This window comes from Triturus cristatus, chromosome 9 (genome assembly GCF_964204655.1).
Source record: "Triturus cristatus chromosome 9, aTriCri1.1, whole genome shotgun sequence".
Classification (NCBI taxonomy): Eukaryota; Metazoa; Chordata; class Amphibia; order Caudata; family Salamandridae; genus Triturus; species Triturus cristatus.
In genome coordinates this window covers 72556170-72577290 of record NC_140592.1, presented here as the reverse complement: position 1 = coordinate 72577290, position 21121 = coordinate 72556170, and the positions used below count along the sequence as shown (strand labels likewise).

At 46.2% G+C, this 21121-nt stretch overlaps 1 protein-coding gene across 2 annotated transcripts in view; it reads right to left on the bottom strand.

The window, feature by feature from the left end:
- CFAP100 (cilia and flagella associated protein 100) overlaps positions 1–21121 on the bottom strand; it is a 107438-nt gene that overhangs the window by 66639 nt on the left and 19678 nt on the right. For both annotated transcript variants that reach the window (XM_085624427.1, XM_085624426.1), the window contains exons 3-5: positions 19615–19701; positions 6382–6485; positions 1849–2026 (exon numbers count right to left, since the gene is read on the bottom strand). In XM_085624427.1, the coding sequence (XP_085480553.1) occupies positions 1849–2026; positions 6382–6485; positions 19615–19701 (369 nt within the window). The remainder of the gene's footprint in view (positions 1–1848; positions 2027–6381; positions 6486–19614; positions 19702–21121) is intronic.

Below are 21121 nucleotides of genomic sequence, written 5' to 3'. Positions count from 1 at the left end.
ACAATCGTGCTGAGATGGTTTGAAACATTCTCTTGCCAGATGTTGGGGATGGGTTCTTGCAGCTGCATTCCATTACTTTATGAACCTCGCTGTCCTCATGTCGGGATAGTATGCACCCCGACTAAAAGAAAAAAACATACCCTAGGCAGGGTAGGTGTACACTGGAAGAGAAGACAGCGAAAGAATGCAACACAGTCTCTTTATCCCCATCAGTTTACCAGGGAATGTTTCAGCCGCTCCCATCAGAACCTCTGGGTTTTCTTTACTTACGGCATTAACATAACGTAACGCGCACCTTAAGAGAAACATCACAATATAAAACAACAAAGAAAGAAAGCAAAATATACTGCTGTATGGAACTGGTGAACTTTGCAAATTAATTCTTCAAAGAGTTCAACATAATTCTGCACAAATTTTATAATCCATACTGGCAACTATTTGTATGACGGAGCAACGACTCGCTGAGCCACGAATGCCTCAACAATGCAGTCTTAACAACGACCGCGTCTTTACCACGAATGCCTTTTCAATGAATTTCGTTGTAAAGGTTAATACGTGGTAAAGATCACACCCAGGCCTCCCGCCTTGATCCCTAAAACTGGACCCCAGCCCTGAAAACTGCCCCTTCCCTCACACCCTGAGTTCTAAAACTCAGCCCCCTGCACTAAAAACTACCCTGACCCCAGCCCCCTGCCAGGAGTCCTAAAACCGGTCCCCAGCCCTAAAAATTACTTCAACCCCGCCACCCATCCCCCGGCCCCAGCCCTACTTACCAATCCACGCCCCCAGTCCTTCCTGTATGACCTTCCTGTTCCTCTCCACGCCGCCCATCCGCTCAGCATCTATTCTAGAGTGTTGACTGCCTTAACCAGGCACATGCGTGGTTAAGGTATATACGTGGTTAAGGCAAGCGTTGTTCCGCTTGCGTTGAAATGGCACGCGTGGTTAAGCCATCGTTGAAAATCACCTTTTCCCCAGCAATTCATTCACATTTTCCAATCAGCAAATGCTTACAGGAATATTATTTTGAAAAACCCATGCAGAGTAAACCCTCATGTGCCCACCCTTCTTAAATATTAATAAGCTGGGTCATTGTGCTTTCTGTCAGGGAATTCCCTATGGATCGGGGTCTGCGAGTGAGAGGCTCCAGTCCATAGAGGAATCCAATGCTAGCTAAGCACAGCCATAACATCTGAAAAATGGGCAGTGGACCTACAAAGCTACCAAAGTTTATCCTTGTGTGCACTTCTCTGTATGCACCCCCTGCCCAAAGATGCCTTCCTCAACAGAAAGATAAAATATACAAGAACAGAAACAGAGCTGCACCACATATGAAATGAAGAGACAATATGTTACAGTGAGGTACAAGACAATTGGAAAATGTCAACTTCTGGCAATATCCACTTGCGTTTCTTCACTTTATTGTAGATTCATTTGAAATTCATAAAAACATCAGCCTGATGTTTTTATGAATTTCAAATGAATCTACCAATCTAATGTTTTCATGCAAGGGCATGCAAGGCCTTGAAACGGCAAAGATAGCCGCACATTTCCTTTGTACTGAAGGCAAGAAGGGAGCAGGTGTTGCTATTTTGCCTGGTGTCTCTTTTCTCCTAAGGCAAAAGTTTCACAAATATCCCTCAATTTCCATTGAGCAGTGAGCCAATGAATAGCGCACTGTTTTTGTTAAAAAGTCTATCCCACAAAGGCTTTCAGCTTTTTTGTGTGCAAGGGATATAATGCTGCAACTTTGGCACAAAAATGTTTTGTCACAATTTTTTTTTTTTTTAAACTATTCATTATGTGGAAGTAGTGATGTTACACTCCTCTGAAGCATGACTGCTTCACCTTTAGTGATGGTTAATTTCCAGGAGGGGCTCTCCTGGACCGCCACCGCTTGCTCAGTGGGACCATCAGCCTCCACCTCTGCATTGATCTCCTTGCGGAGGCCCGCCATCATCGCGTTCATCTTCGTGGCATATGTCATCTTCTCGTGGACCTTCAATGTCTTCTGCAGATCGCGCTCCTGTATGAGTAGGAACACAGAATTATTTTATTGAGTGCTGTGGACCATCACGTTACAATGAAGAAAAGCAGGCAAAAAGGCAACAAGCATTGGCATAGCCAATAGGTCTCGCTTTTGAGACCTTATAAGTGTTTAGCCATGCAACAGTTGCATAACTAAATACTTATAAGGTCCCAAAAGCGAGACCTATTGGCTATGCCAATGCTTTTTTCTATTTATTACTTTTCTGTAGTAATGGCGGTGCACGGGTGCCACCATTACTACATAGAAGTAATAAACAGGAAAAAAAAACCTGGCTCACGGAGAACATCAAAGCGGCCGCGAAAGTGAAAGTGATCGCGATCAAACATCAAAGCGCCCGCGCACATGCACTGTAGCTCTAGGCTACAGTGGTAGCACTTTTTTGAGCCCTCACAAAAAGTCTCGCCAGACCAGCGCATGCGCTGGGTCAGGCGAGACCTAAAAACCGGACAACTACAAAGGGAGCCGAACGGTGATGCGAGTAGCCTGTCTCTGCATCAGGAATATTTATTCAGCCCAACTGTTCTTCTCAAATGATTTAGAACTTGCTATTTACAGAAGAGTGATTCTAAATATTAGTCAAATTCCTAAAGAAAATTCCCAAATAACAATTTTGCTTATTCCAACCCTATGTATTTGATTTACGTTTGGGCCTATTTTTATGGGGCCTGGACACTCTTCCTTGGAGTACTCTGACAAAATATGCAAATCACATCAAAATATACATAGCAGCATTAACAGAGAAACAAGGAGGAAAGGTGTACACACAAGAAGTGCAACTAGTACATGCTGAATAGATAGTGGAGAAGTGACAAGGCTGGGAGAGTAGGATTTGTGGCAAGCTTGAAAATACTGGAGTCAAAAAACATGAACCCTACCCCCCATTCCCTGAATTCCACAGATTATCAGGTTCTTAAAATTTTATTTTACATGACACCTGGGTACACTCTGGTTACAGAATGACGTGCCAGATTCACAAATGTAATTGAGACAAAATCCTACTTTTACGACTTTCGGTATTCACAAAGGGCATTTAGGAGTAGTAAAGTTAGGATTTTGTCTCAGTTAAACTTAATTTGGGTCTTAAGTTTAACTTAATATTATGCCATTTTTTAATGCACATCCTTAGGCAAGGTACAGCCAGTGTAAATATTATTCAATAGAAATGTGCAACATTTGGTTTCATTTTTAAAGATGTATTAGGAAATGCGATATTTTCTTGACTTTTTGGAAAGTTTAATATGCAAAAATCAGATTTTTCAAAGAAAGACTATCTCACACCTCTCTTTATAGGTGTTTGATTAAGACGTTACACTCCATCTTTAAGATATATGAACAGCAACTTCCCATTATTTTTGTTCAAACAAAAGCAGACTCACGCCCCGATTTAGATCTTGGCGGATGGGATACTCCATCACAGACTTGACGGACATCCCGTCCTTCGTATTCCAAGTGCAATAGGATATAATGGAATTGAGATACAGCGAACAGGATATCCGTCACGTTTGTAGCGGAGTATCCCATCCGCCAAGATCTAACTCAGGCCCTCAGTGTTAGATGCCTGTTTGAATCCTCCTGCAAGAGTTCAGTGTTACACAGCATGCCTGTGTGATCTTGATGCAAAAACATAATGGGGCCGATTCACCAAGGGCCTCCGCACTTCTGGTCGAGGCCACGCAGTCGTAGTGGGGGCGAGCACTGGTGGCGGGGGCCCTACAATGGGTAACTGTGGTACAGAGGTCCCCACAACTGTGGGGGCATCCGCCTCGAGTGCAGAGGCCCTTTGTGAATCGGGCCCAAAGTACTTTAATGATTAAATCAGCTGTTTCCTCATTGGTTGACTCAACTCTATAAATTCGAATAACTTTCTAATGAAACTAAACACTGAAACAGAGATGGGTGGGCGCCAATTAAATTAGAGGAAAAATGTTTAAATCCTAAAGACCGATAAACTCAATGTAATGGGTGAGTCACGACTCATTCGTTCACTACTCCTTGAAAATGGAGCTGGTTTTTTAAAACTAGAAGTAAGAAAATCTAACATTTTAAAAAGGATTTCTCTTCATCCTCCAAAATGATAATAGGTCTTTATATCTATGCAAATTCTAAATGTACCCCCACCTGCACCCTTTTCATGCTAGAGGGGCATTTCATTGCACAGTAAAAACTCTTCCGAAAAATAGAATGCTTCCTTTTCAGCAAAGCCGAGGGTTTTGTAACGCACTCAATATCTTAATGTGACCTTTTGTGACAGACACCGAATGGAACTCTGCAGATCTTAATTTGTGAAAGAAAGCGTGCCAGTGCCCGAAGCTCCGCTCAGAAGCTTGAAGCTGGTGCAATTCAATCAATCGAACAGCCTTTGTAAAGTGCAACACTGTAAATACTGACTGTCACTGTCAGCGACAGAATCTCCTTCTACGCACCCAAGAGAAACCTCTGCTCCACCGATTTTGCCCTCGCCGAAATCCCACACAGCCGCAGAGCAAGAACGGGAGGGAGAGCCTCCTCCTACATCGGGGCCAAGACTTGGAACGAACTCCGCCTCAGCATCAGACGATCCGCCACTGTGCAAGCATTCAGGGAAAGCCTCAAGACCTGGTTCTTTGGATGAAAAGGAGCTGCACGACCCCCTCTAACCCCCCCTCCCCCAGCGCCTTGAGATTCTCACGGGTGAGTAGCGCGCTTCAGAAATCCTAGATTGATTGATTGACCCCTGGGGGTACCTGGGCACAGTGTCTCTGTCAAAGAACCAGGCCTTGAGTCTCTTTCTGAAGTCTGCCTGTCAGGAGGGGCTGTGGGGAGCTGGAGGGGGGGTTGTTCCAGGTCTTGGAAGTTATGTGGCAGAAGAAGCAGCCACCGATGTGGCTGTGACGGATGTGGGGGGTGTCTGAGGGCGAGTGATGAGGAGCACAGGTGTCTAGCGGGTTGGTGGAAGTTCAGTCGATGGTTGAGTTAGGAAGGTCCTAGGTCGCCAGTAGGTGTGCCAAATATCAAAGCTGGTAGTCTTAACTCCACCTCACGCCGCTTTCATCCAATAGCGGACACTGCCGGTCTTCTTTTCTCGCTCTTGCAGGTTCCTGCCTTCTCCCTTTGTGACGGTTTTGCCATCTTTCTCTTCCTCCCTCCGATCTGTGTGTTTTCTCTCTCTTGCACTCCCTAAATATCTGATGCGGAAAAATAAGTGCCAGTCCTCAAAAATAAGTGCAGTTGGCTCCCACCGGCTCAAATTAAGCACTGCAACTATGAAAGATTTTCAGTTGAGAACAGGGCTGAATCCCACTTAGGAGCCTGCAGTAGTATCAAGAACAAGGGCGAAGGGCAGGTTGTCTGAGGGAAATAGTCAGGAAAGAGGGTTGGGAAATGATGCCAACTGTAATGCCCCCCGCATTCTCCACCTTCTTGTTCATCTCTGTGATTCAACGAGAGCCTTTTATCAAAGATCAGCAACTGACGAGAAGAGATTTGATATCTACCTTAAAAAAACTGAAGTATCTAACCTGAAGTATCTAACCTGAAGTATCTAACCTCTCCCTGCCCTCTCACCACACCGGCGACATGTCTCTACTCATACGGTGACAGGCAGTGAGTGCTCCTGGCACACTGCTGAGCTCAATCTTCTGTCTTATGCCAGCTAAAGGGCATCAATTTGGGGTGGAAGGGAGTAACAACTGCTGTCTGCTTCTCGAGGTCCCTCTGGCCTATTCTGCACTTCTTTGGTCTAACCAGACTAACTACTGAACTTTGAAAATGAGCATAGCTTTTACTTCTGTTACCTTTCGTAGATGGATTTATTACCTCATATAAATCACTATCCATTTAACACCCCCTCAAAATATTCCCTATGTATTAAATAAAAATCGTAGATTGTCCTGACTTGGACTTAATTTGTCAACGTTTGTCTGAAGTCAATTCTTGAGGTCTAATTTGGTCAAAGAGCATGTAAATTCACTATCACTGCCCCTATTATGTTAAAGAGCACATGAGGTCGTTTCCACTGCTGCAGATATTTTGAGGACATGCTGACCTACATGTTCTGGGTGCAATACAGGGTAAATATTCACCCTCCAGTCCTCCAGGGTGGTCAGTTGCAGGGAAAGACAAAGACACCTGGAGAGGGGATGTCTGATGCTCTGGTGAATGGATGGCAGCCTCATTTTAGAGCATCAGCTAATGACATCAATCCCCACTCTGTAGTGGTCAATTACGCAAAGTCATTTGGCACGTGTGTAAGGTCACCCCAGTGCTGACCAGTGGGCAGCATGAGCAGCCCTTGCTGAATAAGTTAGCCTAAAGTGAGACACTTTAAACGCAAGTAATGAGTTTATACATACAGCCTTCTTTTTCTCTCTCTCTTTGTCTCTGAGTAAAAAGAATTGACTGTCAGGAGGGATCTTGTAGGGGTTCTGCTCCTCTCGGCGACTATCATTTGTGCGGGCTGTAAGAGGCAGAAAAAATACATGGTTTTAAGAGATTTATGAAACACTTCAAGACCCAATCATACAAAGGTGACAGGCTAATAATTAGGAATAATTTCCCTTACCTGCAGGCAAAAAAGGTTGCTAATTATCTTCCATATAGTTATAACCCCGAGCCGTAGGTGAGGGTTCATAACAAAGTTGGGGAATTCAAATCCATTAGTGCCCTGCAGGTAAGGGCAATAAAGCTATTAGCAAACCCACCACCACCCCCATTAGGGAGCACTGAGTGAGCAGGGGCAGCTTCTGTCCTGTTTAATGTCAGAGTGAGAAAACACAGCTTCATTCTCTCACTGAACTCTCTCAGACTCTTCTCAATCAACACCAGTTCATAAATGGATGCCAGAGACAAAACTTTGTCATGAGTGCCCCCATATGCCCTTAACTCCGCCTTATGCCAAACATTACATACAATATTGCCCTTAATGCCAGGCGTATACCCTGGGTGACCCTAATGTCAAAACTACCTCAGTATGTCAAGACCACCATTTTGTCATGATTACCCCTTCCCATAGGACACCATTTTGTCATGATTACCCCCTCCCAAAGGACCTCCATTTTGTCATGATAACCCCCTCCCATTGGACCACCATTTTGTCAGGATTACCCCTTTCATTGGACCACCATTTTGTCATGATTAGCCCCTCCCACATGCATGGTCGTTCTCCCTTATGGCAAGCATTTCCTACAGAGCGCTATCACTAGCATGTTGCCATGGGTGCCCCATGTCCAGCTTTTCTTCAAGTTTGCCAGCATTTTTTCCACAGATGTACCATATATAAGGAATTACTCCTAGCAAGCCAGTACCAGTATTTTAGCATGCATGCCCATTATGTTAAAAGTACCTCCAGTACACCAGTGCCAATGTTTTGCCATAGATGACTGTCATGCTAAGAACTGCAACTGGTATGCCAACAAACGTATTTTGCCAAGTGGGCCTCTATGAGGCAAGAATTACCTTTAGTATGCCAGGGTCAGTACCAGTCTCATCAGCATACCACTACATTCTCACTGAAGCTCACTTACATTCATTCCCTCATACTCATTCACACTCTTATTCATTTTCACTCACTTGCACTTGTTCATTGCCACTCACTCTCTTGCATTTACTGCTACTAGCACTCAACCACTACTTAATCTTACTCAGACTCACTCAAACTATCCCACTCACTTGAACTCACCCTTAATCTGACTTCATTCCCTTTCACTTATCACACATTCATTCTTACTCATTCATTCACACTCCCACACTCACTCACTCACATTCACTCATGTACTCATACTTTCTCACTCCCATTCTTACTCACTTTGTATCACTCTGACTCGCTCATTCTCACTCAGTTACTCTCTCTTCCTGTCACTCACTCTCAATCATTCTCTCACATTATTAACACTCCCTCATACTCATTCATTCTCAATCAATAACGTTCAGACATTCTTACTTTGACTCAGTCTCACTCCCTCTGCCTCTCTCATACTCATCTACTAACACTCAATCTCACTCACTGTCTTTCACTTTCACCCACACTCATCTTTATGTTATGTTATGTTAACATTTTGATTAAGTGCAACAGCTGCCCCAGCAAAGAGGCGTCCCGGCGCTGAAGAACCACAAAAGCTATACTACAGAAGGAGAAGAAAAAAAAGACAGGGAATCCTAAGGAGAAGAGAACAGATGGGTCGCAATAGCTTTGCGGAAGGTAGACAGGTTTTCCAAAGAGCGGATATTCGGTGGCAGGGAATTCCAGAGCTTGGCTCCCAAAACCCTGTAGGAGCGACCGCCAATACGGCAAAGCTTTGTACGGGGAACAGTCACTAGGTGCTGGCCTAATGAGCGCAACTTGCGCTGTGGCACGTAAGATGTTAGGAGTGGGCGCAGGAGTTCTGGACATCCGGATTTGAGAATCTTAAATGCCATGGTAAGGGTTTTAAACTGAATACGAGATTCAATGGGCAGCCAATGCAATTTTCGAGTGGTAGTTCTGACCGAACATCTGCGGGGAAGGCCCACCAAAGCTCTAGCCGCAGAGTTCTGCACGCGTTACAGTCGCGCTATCTCCACTTTGTTGGCGCCCAGGAGTAAAACACTGGCATAGTCCAAACGGGAGAGAATTATGGATTGAACAATGAGTTGCGGATTTTTGAGTCGAAAAAGCCGAGTATCGGGTTAAGACTCCTCAGCAGGCCCACACAAGTAGCTGCCACTTTTTTTGTGTGGGTCTGGAAGCTAAGCGAGGAGTCTATCCAGACGCCCAGATTTTTGACCAAGAATTTAGGTGGTGGAATGGAGCCCAATGAAGAGGGCCACCAGTGCTCATTCCAATAGTTGGTATTCTTCCCGAGGAGCAGCACCTCCGTCTTGCCTGCATTAAGCTGCAGGCAGTTATCCGTCATCCACTGGGCTACTGCAGCCAGGCCATCCCTAAATCTCGAAGCCGAAGTAGAAGGACCTTCGGTGAGAGTGATGACCAGCTGCGTGTCATCTGCATATGACACCAGCGTAAGGTCCCACTCCTTGGCCACTACCGCAAGTGGCTGCACATATAGATTAAAGAGGGATGGGCTGAGTGCAGAGCCCTGAGGGACTCCCTGGCCGATGGAATGGGGCTGGGAGAGAAACGTGGGAGCTGATACCCGGAAGGATCTGTCCTTCAAAAATGAACGGAACCATTCCAGGGCAAGACCGGAAATCCCTACTGCCGCCAGACGATTTAACAGAATGTTATGAGAGACCGTATCAAAGGCTGCGCTGAGATCTAACAAAATCAGCGCAGCGCTCTGACCGGCATCGAGAATTGTCCGGAGGTGTTCAGTCGTGGACAGGAGGGCAGACTCAGTACTGTGGCCCGGCCTGAACCCGTTTTGAGACGGGTCCAAGATGTTATTTTGATCCATATGTTGGGACAGAACATTGTTTACATGAGCTTCCGCAAGTTTAGACATCCATGGGAGTAACGAGATAGGTCTGAAGTTTTCTAGTTTAGAAGGGTCTAAAGTGGGCTTCTTAATAATGGGGGAAACCCATGCATGTTTCCAAGCCGTCGGGACACTAGCCGAAGAAAAGGAAAGATTAAGTATAGAGGCCAGGGAAGGTAAAAAAAATTCTAAAGATTCAATAAATTTAGCCGGCCTCATGGGGTCTGCTGGGGAACCAGACTTGAATTTCCTGCAGAGGTTGGTTAGATCCTCATAAGAGATTTTTGGTATGAGCATCAATGTGGTGCCATTAGTGATAGAGTTAGTGAGGTTAAGCGGGTCAGAAAGGCATTGCGGGAATGATCTGTAAATTTTTTGCACTTTTTCTACAAAGAAAATGGCAAGGTCCTCACATTGTTGCGTGGAGGTGATGCTGGAGGCAGGGGTTCTGCTACTCTGCAGTTCATGCACCAATTTAAAAATAACTTTGGTGGGATTCGCGCTGGAGTTGATTTCTTCTGTATAGAACGAGGCGCGCGCGGAGCAAATAGCTTTATGATAGAGTTTTTGTTTGGATAGGTATGATGCTTTACCCCTATCATTATAATCCCTTCTCCAGATTCGTTCGGCTTTTTTACATTCTTTCCGCATGGATTTCAGAGTATCATTATACCATGGGTTTGAGGGGGAACTACGTCCCTTAGTCCATTTGGCTGGAATGAGGGCATCTAGTCCTCTAGTGATCCAGTCATGGAAGGCAGCGTGTGTCATATTGATATCCATATTTGCCTCAGAGTGGAATTCTCCGAGAGTGGAGTGGAGGTCACTGGTTACAAGTTTATGCCAAGGCCTCTTTAGGCGTCGAGTTTTTGATTAGATAGTGATCTGTCCATCCCATAGGTTTGGGCAGGTCTGTCCTAACCTCCGGGATGTTGGTAAAGACAGGATCTAATATGCCCAGCCGAGTGTGTGGCAGTCTGAATTAAAGAGTTTAATTGTAAGGCCGCAAGGTCCACCAGGAGGTTATTGATGGTAGGGTCTTGGGTCGAGTCAAAATGGAGATTAAGATCTCCTAATATAGTGAAGTTGGCCAAACCCACCACCAGGGAGTTTGCTGCCTCAAGGAGAGCTTTGATGAACTTAGAAGCAGGTGCAGGGGTTCGATAGATGTAAAGCCCAGACAGGGCAAAGTGAGGGCCCGTCGTGATCTTGAAACGAGCACTTTCGCAGCCCCAGATATCTTCCTTAGTAAAGGAGCAAATATATTGCTTTTTATAGACGACTGCTATGCCGCCACCTCTAGCGTCTCTATTTAAAGCCTTCATTAAATAACCCTCTGGTAGCGTGAGATTTGGTAGACTAGTCATATCATCACGAAGCCAAGTTTCACATAAGAAAAGGATGTCAGGGTTCTCATCAAGTAGGAGAGTATTTACCTCTAAGTGATGTTTGACGAGAGACCTAACATTCAGTTGCAGGATGATAAGGGGGGTATATTTAGGCGAGCCTAGTCTGTGTCCAGATAGGCAGGGGCTGGGTGTTGCGAAATCGCAGGACTTACATTGAAGGCATGTCTGTCCGAGGTGGCCTGATATCTCCTCGCAGCTCTGGCCAGGGTTCAGGGCGAGAAGAAACTCTCTATCATGGTGGTGAGATTTCTGTAGGGCTTGACCAGGGGGACAGGCGAGAGGCGATGTCTTGGCGATGACGGGCGCAGACGGGCTCGCCTTAGGCGCGCCCGCTGCGCTCGTCCGCTGCGCGTCCGGGAGATGCACATAATTAATAGGGAGGAGGGGACGACGATGGAAAGGGTGTGGCCTCAAAAGGGGCGTGGCCTCGAGGATCGCCGGAATGGCGGCAAGAAGTGTGTGTGTGTTCTCAAGTCCGCGGCAGCGCTAAATCCGCTGCGCGGGCAGTTTAGGAGCAAGCTTCTGTCCTGAAAGAAGTCAGGAGAGGAGTGAGGTGAGTTAAAAACACAAACAATTAGTGACTCTCAATATTTTTTTTAAAGTGCAAGTCGCGCTCCCGGCTTCCGCCTCAGGAGAGAAAGTGATTCTGACCAAACGCTTGCAATCAGCGTCTATTTAATGTCTGGGCGGGGGGGGGGCGTGGCCTCAAAAGGGGCGTGGCCTCGAGGATCGCCGGAATGGCGGCAAGAAGTGTGTGTGTTCTCAAGTCCGCGGCAGCGCTAATTCCGCTGCGCGGGCAGTTTAGGAGCAAGCTTCTGTCCTGAAAGAAGTCAGGAGAGGAGTGAGGTGAGTTAAAAACACAAACAATTAGTGACTCTCAATATTTTTTAAAAAGTGCAAGTCGCGCTCCCGGCTTCCGCCTCAGGAGAGAAAGTGATTTACACATACACACATAGACGCTTACACATACACATGCTGTTCTTAAGTTAGCACCTTTGCTACAAAACCCGACACACATTCTGTTCTCCAGTACTGTTTATTACAAGTATTAGAGTTAGAGATGAGAAGGTTAACAATTAATTTTCAATTGATAATTAAACCTAAGTCGAACTGCCTGATACAAGCAAACGTCTTTCTGTCCCAAACCCCTATCAGACTCTCTGATTCTGACCCAGACGTACACTGTTGACCTCATTCAGACACTTGCTGCCATAGCTGCCTGCCAGGCCAGAGGAGGAAGAAAGAGAGGCTAGTCAGGTCCACAGCCTCGTCGCAACCCTAGCCTATGATTGGGTGACAGAAGTACTTAATTTGAACCAGTGCTGCTGGTGCTGTCTGCCTAATTAGGGATAAGCACAAAAACAGCTGTTTATTTATTGAATATGCATTATCAATGATTAATAACTGTTATCCAAGCCATTGTTATACCTTTGGGGGCCTGGTTTAGTATGAATTGTCACACCTGTTAGAGTGTGATGATTAATAGGTGAATTGGTAGTGTCATTAGCAGCACTGGGAAGGGCAATGGGTGGTGCAAGCTGCATTGGCCTGCTGTTAGGACCCTGGCACTTATTTATTTTTACAAATTAAGCACTGGGCAGGGCCTATGACCTGATAGTCCTGCAGTGGAAGGGCTGTCAGGGTAGAGGCTTCTGACAGCAGAGCCAGGTGAGACTGCCCCATCAGAAACCCAGTGGTTCCGCTTAGTCTAAACAGAATGGGAAACAGAAAATGTGGGACGGTAGGTTCACCGCCAATTATGACAGAGCACTCCCTCTGCCAGACTCTAAATGAACCCCTTAATCTGTTTCCTGCCCCCAGACAGCCTGCACATGCTTTTTGTCCTGCTTCTTGTGTTAAGCAAGCCTGTCATTGGCCAAAGAATGAAATCGAAGGTTCTGCCTTGGCCAATAAAATCTAGGACATTGAATCAGGAAGCAGAGGAAGGGATGTGGGAAGTAAAGATTCTATTCTTTTTAGTTCTCCCGCTGTCCCCCACACCACACGCCATTGCCTACTTCAAGGTAGGCTGCCAGCTGCTACGTCCATTGATTTGCAGGGAGAGTTCCAGGGACTTTCCTACCCGACTCATTGTGCCTCCATAATCAAGGTAACTTATGATGTCACAGGAAAGTTGTAGACAAGATACTAAAGTCTGGACCTGTCCCTGAAAATTGGTGAGGTATGATGGCATTAGATGGATAAATTCCCCTACCACCACCATGTTTTGTATGGAGTAGAGGAAGGGATTTCTGCAACTGGTGGAAATAAACATCCTTTGGTATTTAGTATTTGAGAGTTTTGTGCATTCACTTTTGGTGGCAACAACAAGACAAATTAATTATTAATTTAAACAATATGAATTTCTAAGGGCATTTTATCCCAGATGAAGGAGCCACCTCATGCTTTGAAATGCACTAGCGGACCCGGTGTAGGCTGTGACCACTAGTAAAAATAAATGAAATAGAACTTGGGGTGGATTTAGACTTTTGGCAGATGTCCCATTGTCTATGTTTGGTGGGCATACAGGGCAATACATTTACAGCAGGGTGGATGGAGCAGCTGCCCATCTTTGGCAGATCGTTACAACAAACAAATGATGGACGGAATGCTGACAATGCATACATTCTCCCCCAGTCAAGAGATCTGGGTTAAATCCATCGTTCTTTTGCCCACTACACCACCCCAGTTCAGACATGGCCATATGCAAATCAGTCTTGACCCTGTGCCTCATGGGAACAGTCCAGCCCGAACTGCCAAGCCATGTCTTCCCTGGACCGGAATCAAGCATCCTAGGACCGGTTTCTGGCTATCAGCCGTCATCAGCCAGGATAGCTTGACTCCAGTGGCGTAGTGAGCACGGGTCCCACGTCTGGGAATACCCATCCCACTTAGGGCGAAAAGCGTTACAACAAACAAATGATGGACGGAATGCTGACAATGCATACATTCTCCCCCAGTCAAGAGATCTGGGTTAAATCCATCGTTCTTTTGCCCACTACACCACCCCAGTTCAGACATGGCCATATGCAAATCAGTCTTGACCCTGTGCCTCATGGGAACAGTCCAGCCCGAACTGCCAAGCCATGTCTTCCCTGGACCGGAATCAAGCATCCTAGGACCGGTTTCTGGCTATCAGCCGTCATCAGCCAGGATAGCTTGACTCCAGTGGCGTAGTGAGCACGGGTCCCACGTCTGGGAATACCCATCCCACTTAGGGCGAAAAGCGTTACAACAAACAAATGATGGACGGAATGCTGACAATGCATACATTCTCCCCCAGTCAAGAGATCTGGGTTAAATCCATCGTTCTTTTGCCCACTACACCACCCCAGTTCAGACATGGCCATATGCAAATCAGTCTTGACCCTGTGCCTCATGGGAACAGTCCAGCCCGAACTGCCAAGCCATGTCTTCCCTGGACCGGAATCAAGCATCCTAGGACCGGTTTCTGGCTATCAGCCGTCATCAGCCAGGATAGCTTGACTCCAGTGGCGTAGTGAGCACGGGTCCCACGTCTGGGAATACCCATCCCACTTAGGGCGAAAAGCGTTACAACAAACAAATGATGGACGGAATGCTGACAATGCATACATTCTCCCCCAGTCAAGAGATCTGGGTTAAATCCATCGTTCTTTTGCCCACTACACCACCCCAGTTCAGACATGGCCATATGCAAATCAGTCTTGACCCTGTGCCTCATGGGAACAGTCCAGCCCGAACTGCCAAGCCATGTCTTCCCTGGACCGGAATCAAGCATCCTAGGACCGGTTTCTGGCTATCAGCCGTCATCAGCCAGGATAGCTTGACTCCAGTGGCGTAGTGAGCACGGGTCCCACGTCTAGGAATACCCATCCCACTTAGGGCGAAAAGCGTTACAACAAACAAATGATGGACGGAATGCTGACAATGCATACATTCTCCCCCAGTCAAGAGATCTGGGTTAAATCCATCGTTCTTTTGCCCACTACACCACCCCAGTTCAGACATGGCCATATGCAAATCAGTCTTGACCCTGTGCCTCATGGGAACAGTCCAGCCCGAACTGCCAAGCCATGTCTTCCCTGGACCGGAATCAAGCATCCTAGGACCGGTTTCTGGCTATCAGCCGTCATCAGCCAGGATAGCTTGACTCCAGTGGCGTAGTGAGCACGGGTCCCACGTCTGGGAATACCCATCCCACTTGGGGCGAAAAGCGTTACAACAAACAAATGATGGACGGAATGCTGACAATGCATACATTCTCCCCCAGTCAAGAGATCTGGGTTAAATCCATCGTTCTTTTGCCCACTACACCACCCCAGTTCAGACATGGCCATATGCAAATCAGTCTTGACCCTGTGCCTCATGGGAACAGTCCAGCCCGAACTGCCAAGCCATGTCTTCCCTGGACCGGAATCAAGCATCCTAGGACCGGTTTCTGGCTATCAGCCGTCATCAGCCAGGATAGCTTGACTCCAGTGGCGTAGTGAGCACGGGTCCCACGTCTGGGAATACCCATCCCACTTAGGGCGAAAAGCGTTACAACAAACAAATGATGGACGGAATGCTGACAATGCATACATTCTCCCCCAGTCAAGAGATCTGGGTTAAATCCATCGTTCTTTTGCCCACTACACCACCCCAGTTCAGACATGGCCATATGCAAATCAGTCTTGACCCTGTGCCTCATGGGAACAGTCCAGCCCGAACTGCCAAGCCATGTCTTCCCTGGACCGGAATCAAGCATCCTAGGACCGGTTTCTGGCTATCAGCCGTCATCAGCCAGGATAGCTTGAATCCAGTGGCGTAGTGAGCACGGGTCCCACGTCTGGGAATCAAGCTATCCTGGCTGACGAGGGCTGAAAGCCCGAAACCGGTCCTAGGATGCTTGTTTCCAGTCCAGGGAGGACCTGGCTTGGCAGTTCGGGCTGGACTGTTCCCATGGGGCACAGGGTCAAGGCTATCATGTTTTCTAACCCACCAAACTCAAGCTATCAACCTTGGCTCCTCCGATCCCAAACTTCGGAGTTGGCCAAAGGAGTACCACTGGGATCCTGTCTCAGTCCCACATTGTCTAACATTTACGTGGCTCCTTTAGCGGACTTACTCAGGGAACGGGGCTTCATTCCGATCTCATACGCTGCTGACACCCAGCTTTTAATGGCTTTTGATAAAAATTCTCCTAACACCCAGGCAACCTTTTCAGAAGGCATGACAGTTGCTGCTGCTTGGATGAGGAATAACTTTCTGCAGTTAAATGCAGGGAAAACGGAGATCATGTTATTCAGAGAAGCTCCTCTGCTCTGATCCCCTGAATGGTGGCCCGCCAAACTGGGTGCCGCCCCGGGTCCTAACGCCGTGGTAAAAAACTTAGGCGTACGTCTGGACCAAAAACTCACAATGAAGGAGCATGTCACTACCACAGTAGGCTCCTGCTTCCATACGCTAAGTCTTTTACAGAGGGTTTTCCCTTTTCTCCCTCTGACAGTACGTAAATCACTCCTCCAAGTATTAGCAGTCAGCCGTCTAGACTATTGTAATGCTCTTCTGATCTCAGCTAATGAGTCTTGCCTCAATAAACTTCAGGTGGTCCAGAACACAGCGGCCCGCCTTGTTTCCAACACTCCTGACAGGACCACCTCTTCCCCGCTTCTTCAAGGATTACACTGGTTACCAATCAGCAAGCAGATCAGATTCAAGATCTGCTGCATTGTGCATAAGGCACTAAATGACAATGGCCCCAGCTACTTAGCAGATAGACTCACCCGATACCAGCCTTTCCAGAACACTTAGTTCAGGCTCTAAGTCTCTACTTTTGGTATCCCGTGTTAAGAAATCCCACACAGGTGGGAAAGCCTTCTATTACCTGGACCCTTTCTATTGGAACCAACTCCCCAGCCAACTCCGGAAATGCCCAGAATATTTACTATTCTGAAAATCCCTTCCTCTCTCTAACTGTAGCACCTTCGCAGCGCGGAGATACCCCTCGAGGGGTGATTCGGGCACTTTACAAGATACAAATAAGAAGAAGAAGAAGAAGAAGAAGAAAATGGAGCACTGAATGTGGGTCCGGCTAATTACTAGTGGCTAAGATTTAGTAGAGGATTTCCATCCATCAGATTTTGAATGGGTCCTAAAGCTCGTGAAGACACAATATTAGATGCCATCATCAGGTAGAATCTTATAGAGTACAGAAGAGTGCCCTAGATGCCTCGGTTCCTCAGAGGATGGTATCGGACGCTCCATATTTGTTGAACGAAAGAAGCACTGTAATACTCATGAAAACACGCCCATGGCATTGAGATATATCCTCATTTGACGCAAGTCTAAAACGTAATGGATTCCTGTATTGACCTAGGAGTGACCTTGTGAACAATCAACCAGAATTCTCAACCAACATGAATTCTTAGTTTTATATGCATTGTAATCAGCCTTCATTGAGGGGATCAGATTTTAGCATTAATAAAAGAAATACCAAGTCTGAGGGTCTGAAATCATTTAGACATCTCAAGTAGCCTGACGTCTGCCCACTCTGGTTTTTAGATTTGGACCTGTACCCCTGGTGGGACGGGACAACAGCTACACTGAAAATGACTATCAGGTGCCTCATGTGAATGGGACCAATAGTTCAAAACATGATCAAAAATCTGCAAGGCACGAGATTGAGTATCAGATGTAGCAGAGATACTTGATTCGTTGGGAAAGTACTGTCAGGTCATCTCCAGCACTAATCATTATTTTTTTAATTATACAAGCATCTGTCTACTTTTACTTCCAACTAAGTCTGGGCGGTGAACTCTGCTCCGCTCACGGAGTTTACAGAGTTTTCCGCACTCCGCGTTACGCAGAGATCGCGGAGTTCCGAAAAACTCCGCTTGTCGTTATGGAGCGGAGCTTTTTCCCTCGCTTGCGTTCGTCAATGTCATGTTGGTGAGCGCAAGTGAGAAAAATCCACCTCCCGGCGAGATTTTTCCTTGTCCGCGCTCGTCAACATCAATTGGCGAGCGCGGAAAATCAACCTCCCGGCGAGATTTCTCAACACGGGCTGCCAGATTTCTCATTGTGAGTGGTCGCATATGCTCGTGAACGCTCGCATTGAGAAACCATCCATTCACATTGAGAAAGCTGCCGCTCGAGTAAAAGTCTACTCGAGCGGCAGAAAGGAAGCAGCGAACGCTTTCGCTGTGCTTGGTTCCGTTCACGATGATTGCACAGTGCGGACAAGCATCTGGCACTGAAAAACACCGTGAACGCCATTTATCTAACGCGTAGTTTCGTGTAGCGCAGCTGAGTTTTTTTTGCACTTAGCTGAGTTCCGCTGTGTGGAACTTCGCGAACTCCATCCAGGCTTACTTCCCACACAAGACCCAGAGGAGCTTCACTAACCAAAAACACGGGAGTGGAGATCTCCATTGAGCAACTTAAGGTACCACTATCAGCTGTCATCCAAAGCAGAGATGATATCTCTGGGCACTTCCTGTGTGATCTCAGGAAATGGTAAGAGATGGATTGTAATGTGTGATGTTTTGCGGTCCTCTGGGCCGCATGGAGCATTGAGTAATGTTGGAAATCCCTTATAAATGACACTACCTTGTCCCTGAACAGAACCACTGGAGGTAAATTACCATTCCACAGATTTCAACTCAAGTGGGTGGTAATGTCAGCAGTAATGGAACTGAATAGAACCAATGGACATCACACTGTTAGTAAATACTGCCAGAGTCCTTCTGCAAGTGCGCTTCTGCGCCTAATCATACAAAGGATACATGTCAGGGGAAGCCGACTGGTACTGGTTCTAGTAGAACCCATAATGCGGTCTGTAGCGGGTGCAGTACTATTGGTGCACCTACTGTGCTCCCTCCCATCTCCTTCCCATGCTCCCCATCACACAGACGGTAACCACAGAAGACCTTTTACAACAAGCACTGGCAAAGCAAACAGGTTTGCCTTTCATTTAGGAAAGTATGCAAACAACATGTGCTTGTTTGTGTTGGCATATTAAAGCCAGACACAGTGGCTTTGTCAATGCTCATTTATCAACTACAAGAGTGCTCCAGTAGGCAAAATGTGAGTCCTGACTATAAACTAAATAAAAAATATCCTGCTACACTAAAAAGAAGACATAAAAAGTTGATCTTGAGTATGATGCATGTGTGAGATAAAAAGTGTAAAGTGTGATTGGTCAGTGTACTTACACGATGCAAAATTGCCCCATTTGTATTACATTGCAAACTCTCCATAGGATGCAGAATAATATAGCAATCAGCAAATAGCATGAGGTTAGAGAGAATACGTTTCTAGGCACAGCCAGACCTCATTCTATGTATAGTTTAAAGAACTGGTAACAATAGGTCTGGCATACAGCTGCGCAGTCATGTCATTGCAAAACTGGCTACATGCCAGTTTCAGCCTCCTCATAAGGAACATGGACAATCACAATCTTAGTGTAAACTAAAACTGGGCACCTATCTGAGCCCTACTCAGATAGGTGTACTGTAGAGCAATGAGAGGTTGAGATGCAAGCAGAGGTCAGAGAGGCTGATGGGCAGTCAGAGACAAACCAGTGACAGCAGTGAGCTTTGGGCTGTCTACAGTCGATTCCATCCCTGGAGACCTCAATATCTCCCCTCACCTTTGGCCTGAGGAAGCAATGAAACTCAGAATGGAGTGTATTTAGTCTACATATCCCCCAAAACAAATGTTGCTTCTCACTTTCATGGCTACTAGGACACATTGCACCAAGAGACATGGAAGCACATATAGGTAACTTATGTCACTTTACCTGACACCACAGACTTGGTTTCGCTTCCAGATTTTGCAGAGTTCACTACAGAGCGTGCCGCAGATGGACGCGACGAAATCCTTGTTCCTGGTGAAAAAAGTACAAACTAAATTTATTTTTGGAGAAAGGCTGCTCTGCCAAGAGGGAAAGGGGCAGATGGCAATGTTAAGGCATTAACAATGTTTAGCACGTAGTTGGCCCTGAACCACTGATCTTCTGTCACCGTTGCAGTTGTTCTCCACTTAGATGGCCAATATGGTTAGGCGATAGGGCCTCAGTGAGTTCAGTGAAAGGATCTATTCCACACCTCCATTCTATGGGGCCACAATCATTCAGCCAGGGTCTAAAGGGATCATCTATCGAACATACAATAATCTGGACCTCTCACTCAACCTTACATCATCATCAATCATGGTTGCAGAAAGTCCCTATCTTAATATATTTACTTTAGTTAAAAAAAACTGTTAGGACATAATTCATTCCATGGCCTCTTTAATATGATCGCATGGTTTGCAAGGAGTCGAGAAACAGGAAGAACATGATGGCGGCCATTTTCTGCCATCTATTTGAATCACAGTAGTAACATAATTTTCTACAAAAGTTCAATTTTCAATGCAAAATTCTCTACTGGAAGAACTGCCACCATGACAAGAGTAATTTACATAAAGGAGAATCCTGAAAAGGAATTTACACTCATGGGGACTATCATGTTGCTGCTGGTTTACATGAAATAATTTAGATTAATCTTTCTCTATATCAAGCCCTTTGTTTGAACCGAGATAAATCAGGACTGCAGCATGAAATGTATTGGTGCTTTAAAGGACGTGGGCATGAGAGGGGAACAGAACCCAGGAAAAGGAACAGTATCATTTTGAATGGCCCTGTGAGCATGTAGCACAGAGTGCCAATCCTCCCATCCGCGTAAGAGAATTTGCAGAAATATGTGCGCCCATTGGGTGCCCTGATCAGATGTGTAACTGTTCCTCCATCTTTAGAGAAGCATTTTTAAATACCCCTCATCCAACAAGAGTCTCTGTCATCCTACTATCACCAGTGGTATTTATGATGGCCTTGCATGTTCAGGCAAGCGCAGCACATCAGAGCCTTGGGTGCCATCCATGCTGTGGGTGATCTATTGGCATCCATGCTGTGAGTGATGTATTGGCATCCATGCTGTGGGTGATCTATTGGCATCCATGCTGTGGGTGATCTATTGGCATCCATGCTGTGGGTGATCTATTGACATCCATGCTGTGGGTGATCTATTGGCATTCATCCTGTGGGTATTGTATTGACATCCATGCTGTGGGTGATCTATTGGCATCCATGCTGTGGGTGATCTATTGGCATCCATGCTGTGAGTGATGTATTGGCATCCATGCTGTGAGTGATGTATTGGCATCCATGCTGTGGGTGATCTATTGGCATCCATGCTGTGGGTGATCTATTGGCATCCATGCTGTGAGTGATGTATTGGCATCCATGCTGTGAGTGATGTATTGGCATC